Source organism: Acyrthosiphon pisum, chromosome A1, assembly GCF_005508785.2.
Source record: "Acyrthosiphon pisum isolate AL4f chromosome A1, pea_aphid_22Mar2018_4r6ur, whole genome shotgun sequence".
Lineage (NCBI taxonomy): Eukaryota > Metazoa > Arthropoda > Insecta > Hemiptera > Aphididae > Acyrthosiphon > Acyrthosiphon pisum.
This window is the reverse complement of record NC_042494.1, coordinates 125857246-125862072: the sequence shown is the minus strand read 5'-3', so window position 1 is coordinate 125862072 and position 4827 is coordinate 125857246. Positions and strand designations below refer to the sequence as shown.

The window sequence follows — 4827 nt, the reverse complement described above, 5'->3', positions numbered from 1 at the left end:
TTGAGCGAAACACTAACACGTCACTAATGATATGAAAATATTAACGTCACCAACGATGGGTTAATAAGAGTGAGGTACCTACCATGTTTTGGAAGTTAAAATGTCGTAAGCTTTTATGTTGTTTGTTTGTTTTAGTACTTCACATATATTTGTAAATGCATCAGGTCCCCGTCCTTGAATTACTTCGTACAACTTTGTTGTTTTGGATGATTCTCCCTCATTACCCTACAACAATACAAGTATAAATTACAATATTTATATTCCATAAATAATGTGTGAGAGGAGAATACAATTAAATGAAAATGTCTTACCAAAATATAATCTTTCATCCATTTATTGATTACAACTTTTTCAAATAGAATATCCACAATAGCTTTCAAATCAAAAGTAACAGATACTAATTCTGACATACGCTTATTAATCAATTTTCGATGATGTTGTTCCATTGTAGTTGAGCAAATTCAATATCAGTATATTATACTGAAAATTAAGTAATGAACTAAAGTATTGTTTGTTGGTAGGTAATTTATAAGAACACTTGATCTAAATACCGTTATGTTAGTCACTAATTGCCAGTCTAATAGTAAATAAGTAGTAATTATTAAACAAGTAATATCACAAACATAGACATTATAGTATTTTATAAAAATAATAGTTACTTGTTACGTCTGGTCAGTTGTTTTTACCTGTTGCCTGTTGTCAGTTGATAATTTTATGTTGAATCATTAACTCGAGACCACAGAATATGAAGTCATATAGATAATAAATTATTATTATTATTATCATCTATATTTTGCAGCTCATGACGTATAGTCTATTGCACAAAACATGAAAATTAAAACTTAGAACTTAGAAGCAGAACAATATTGTTCATGAATCATGACTCATCACTCGTGTAGTCAATAGTCATGAGCATGATTGAGCACAAGTGCACAACACTATATACCACAGATTGTGTGATAACATTCAAGACTGAAACCTGGCGGCGTTGAACTCGTTGCCAACAAAAACCAAATGTGGTATCAGTGCTGGAATCATATAGATCTATTAATTCTTTTTTATAGGTCTACGACTGGAATTTTCTTTTCAAGAATATTATAGAGTTTTTGATAATATGACAAAGTAGAGTGCACTGAAATTCCATTAACACTGCGAGTGTTGTACTGATTTTCTATAAATTGAATAAGAAAAAAAGGTGGGTAAGTGGATGTCGCTCTGCTATACAGTAGGTTACAAGTGGGTCACTTCACATAATGGATGGTATTAAATATTTAAATTTGAATTATAATATCTATATAATTATAGTAATTATAATAATTATATAAAGATATAATATCATTGTATACGATAAATGATTCTGAGCGGTGACGGTTTATCAGTGTGAATATTTAATATAATATTTATATAATATTGTTATTACTTATTAGTTATTATACTTATTATTAATACGGTAGCCGATAAGTTGAATTAATATTATATAATTACAACAAAATAACTAAAACCGTTATTCTTAGTTATTTAATATGTAATTTCCTCCAAATTTGAACATAAATAATTATATAAAAAAAACTGTGTTCTTATATTTTTTAATTTTTTTTGTAACAGAATAATCTACTTACGTAGAACCTTGTTGTAAGTTTTCAATCCTTAGCTGTAAAAGTTAAACATTTTATAAATTTTTAACTACAAAATCATTTTACAATTTTATTACACAATATTGAATAAAAATTATTAACAAATTTATTTTCAGCAGAAATAATTATAAAAAGTGGGCAAGTGGGTGTCGCTCTGCTGTACAGTAGGTTACAAGTGGGTCACTGAATGTAATGGATGGTATTAAATTTGAATTGAATGATATAATATCATTGTATACGAAAAACGATTCATCTGAGCGAAGACGGTCAGTCAGCCTATTATGTTTGCGCTTATTAAGACATACGCGCGGAGTGCAGCGGACAACTTGTGAGTTGAAAAAAGTGAGTCCGATCTAATTAAGACTGTTTATCATAATATGAAACGGCTATCGCAGTATCGTGCTATCGTCGATACCGATTACATAATAGTATAAATATTATTTATTAATTAGGTAACATACATAACATTATTCTTCCTTAAAAATAATAATAATAATCTAATAACATTTTATAATTCAATTACTTTTATATGTCTCGTAAATAATTATATATTTAACATTTTGTGCAATGTACCTAAGCCACAATTAGCGTAACATAATTTATCTTCCTATTACATGTTTTAAATTATATTTAATTTTGTTAATTTATATTATATAAGTGTTAAAAATACTTTTTATCTTCAATGAAGCCCTAAGAAGTATGAAAAATATAATTTATGTGCCTAACTATTTTTGTACCTAATTAATTAAATTTAATAAATATGCATGATGATTCTACATTAATCGATAATATGGATATTATTTCTACCAATTAATAAAATCAATTAATATTTTGTGAAAAATTGTTTGGCTTTACAAATTAATGAATATTATTGTATGGGAAAACTTAACATGGTCACATGGAAACGTTCAAAATAAAATATGAATCGCAATACCCCTTGCCATTTTGAGACAATTTAACGCCTGGTGGGGGACGATTCTTAAAGTTTGATATTATTTAAAATAAATTAAAAATAAATTGAACAAAGGTGGGTCTAGATATTGGGTATCTACTATATTACTTGGAAATATTATGATTTATTTATTCAAATATTTCAAATTATATAGAACTAGTTTCATTCATTCTTTATTCTGCAATCTGCATCCTTTTTATTTATATCACGATAAATTGTATAAAATATTTTAGGCCAATGAATAATATGGCTGAATTTACGTAATGTATAACCTACTTTTCATTAGTTAACTGTTAAATATTAATGAAAATGTATATAATTTATATTGTACATATTATTATTTTGTACACATCCAAACACCGCATTATAGCGGTATAATTTCCTTTGTAATTGTGTAAAAGTATAAAATTAATAAAATAATATTCTGATTTGATACAAATACAATTTGTAAAACGCATAATATTTTATAATAGCATAATACTGAGTGAAAATTGTTTTTTTTTTTATTATTTAATAAATAGTAAAAAAATTAAAACTAATTTGAAATATTTTGAGTGAGTAACCTACCTATTAGTTCTAGTATCTAGTTTATTACTTTTAAAAATCAAGTGTCCAGTTAAGGATCTCCCACATTCTAAATTATTTACCTGCTACCTAATTTTAAAAATTGCTAGTTAATTATAATTTATCAATTATCAGTTAAAATAGTAAATATGGAAATGCTTACACTTTTAGTAAAAGTTAAAAGTTTAAATTTATGATAATATACTAACACTAAATATAAAATAATACGTTGAAGTTGATGTATAACTGTATAAGTACAAAGTACTATTATAGGGCCAAATAAATTGATTATTATATTTTGTACGTACGAGTAGTTACTAGTTTGTGCTTACCAACTGCGAGAACCAAAAGAACCAAAGAAAAGTTGCAATTCATGTTGATATTGAAGTAGGTAGCTCAAACGTTAACTCTTCTTCATTATAGTCACTATAATATAGTAAGTTTATAGAATTCTTTCGACAGTTCGAAGGTGTATTATGTTCTCCGGAGAGTTAGACATGTTCTTTTATAGAACGAATATTGATGATCGGAAGATTCATACTAGGTAGGTGGTAGGTACTATAGGTACCTAGTTAATAAAAGATAATAATTTTTAACTACCTAATAATAATAATAATAACAACAATATGTCTTCTTGCGTGTGGTTTAACGCTCAGGATTATTCCCAATAGATAATTAACAATAGCCGATCAGAATAATAAACTCTGTTATTAACCGACGAATTTACATTTTATATATAAGTATATAACGACATAAAGTATTACAAAGATCGCGGTGCACTACCTAAATAATCAAAATATTTTACTTATAATATGCTTCAAACATCAAGCGTTCACGTGTAGATATCAATAATATAATAGGTAAATTCCGTATCTATATAATTACCTGGTACCTAAGGTAATAGTTTTTTAAAGTTATTGGTCATAACTCATAAGTTATAACCATTAGTAGTTAATGATATCAAATAATTGCAGATAATTATAAGGTTAACATAATATATCATGGGGTTTTCTATTATATTTTTAAAATTTTTTTTTTAACCTATTCTGTTTCACATTTGATTATAATACCTATAAACGTATAGCACATTATAACTACCTAGTAGTTATATATTATTATTTTTTTTTATTTAAATCAAATCAATAATACATAAACGCATGTACTTATATGCATAACATAATATTATACTTAATAACTAATTCTTAATTTTAGATGTATTATTTTTATGTATATGTTACGGTGAATGATGTAAACGTGGTAAATGTCGTCATTTACCTAAAAATTGGTAAATATTGTAAATGTAGACATTCCCCGGTTATTGACGTTAATCCCCAGTTTAATTGGAGAATGATGTTCATTACATTTATGGGAAGAATCGTATCGAATTTTAAATAATACCTAGTTTTGACTTAAAAAATAATGTTGACTTGAAAAAAATGTCGGTTAAAAAATTGAGGTTTGAACTTGAGTGAAACTTTTTTACGCACTCTGCTCTGATAATTTTTTCTTGTTTAAATTGATCAATACTATACCCTGAGGCCGGAACCGATATGGTATCATCACATTTGTGTCGATGCGAACGATCAGTAATAAGTGTATAGGTTTTACGTAGCGACAAAGCTTCGTTAGTTAAAATATCACTACGGAAGTAGATAACAAGCGAAAATCTGACTAGCC

General features: G+C 26.7%; 1 protein-coding gene across 4 annotated transcripts in view; it reads right to left on the bottom strand.

The window, feature by feature from the left end:
* Positions 1-935, bottom strand: part of LOC100569019 (caspase-3) — a 9279-nt gene extending 8344 nt beyond the window's left edge. Inside the window, exons 1-3 of one of the 4 annotated variants that reach the window (XM_029488256.1) lie at positions 660-935; positions 312-577; positions 83-225 (exon numbers count right to left, since the gene is read on the bottom strand). In XM_029488256.1, the coding sequence (XP_029344116.1) occupies positions 83-225; positions 312-446 (278 nt within the window). In that variant the 5' untranslated portion in view covers positions 447-577; positions 660-935. The other 3 variants (XM_008188325.3, XM_003246832.4, XM_016807309.2) reach the window with 3 other exon arrangements.
* Between the last annotated feature and the right edge of the window lie 3892 nt (positions 936-4827).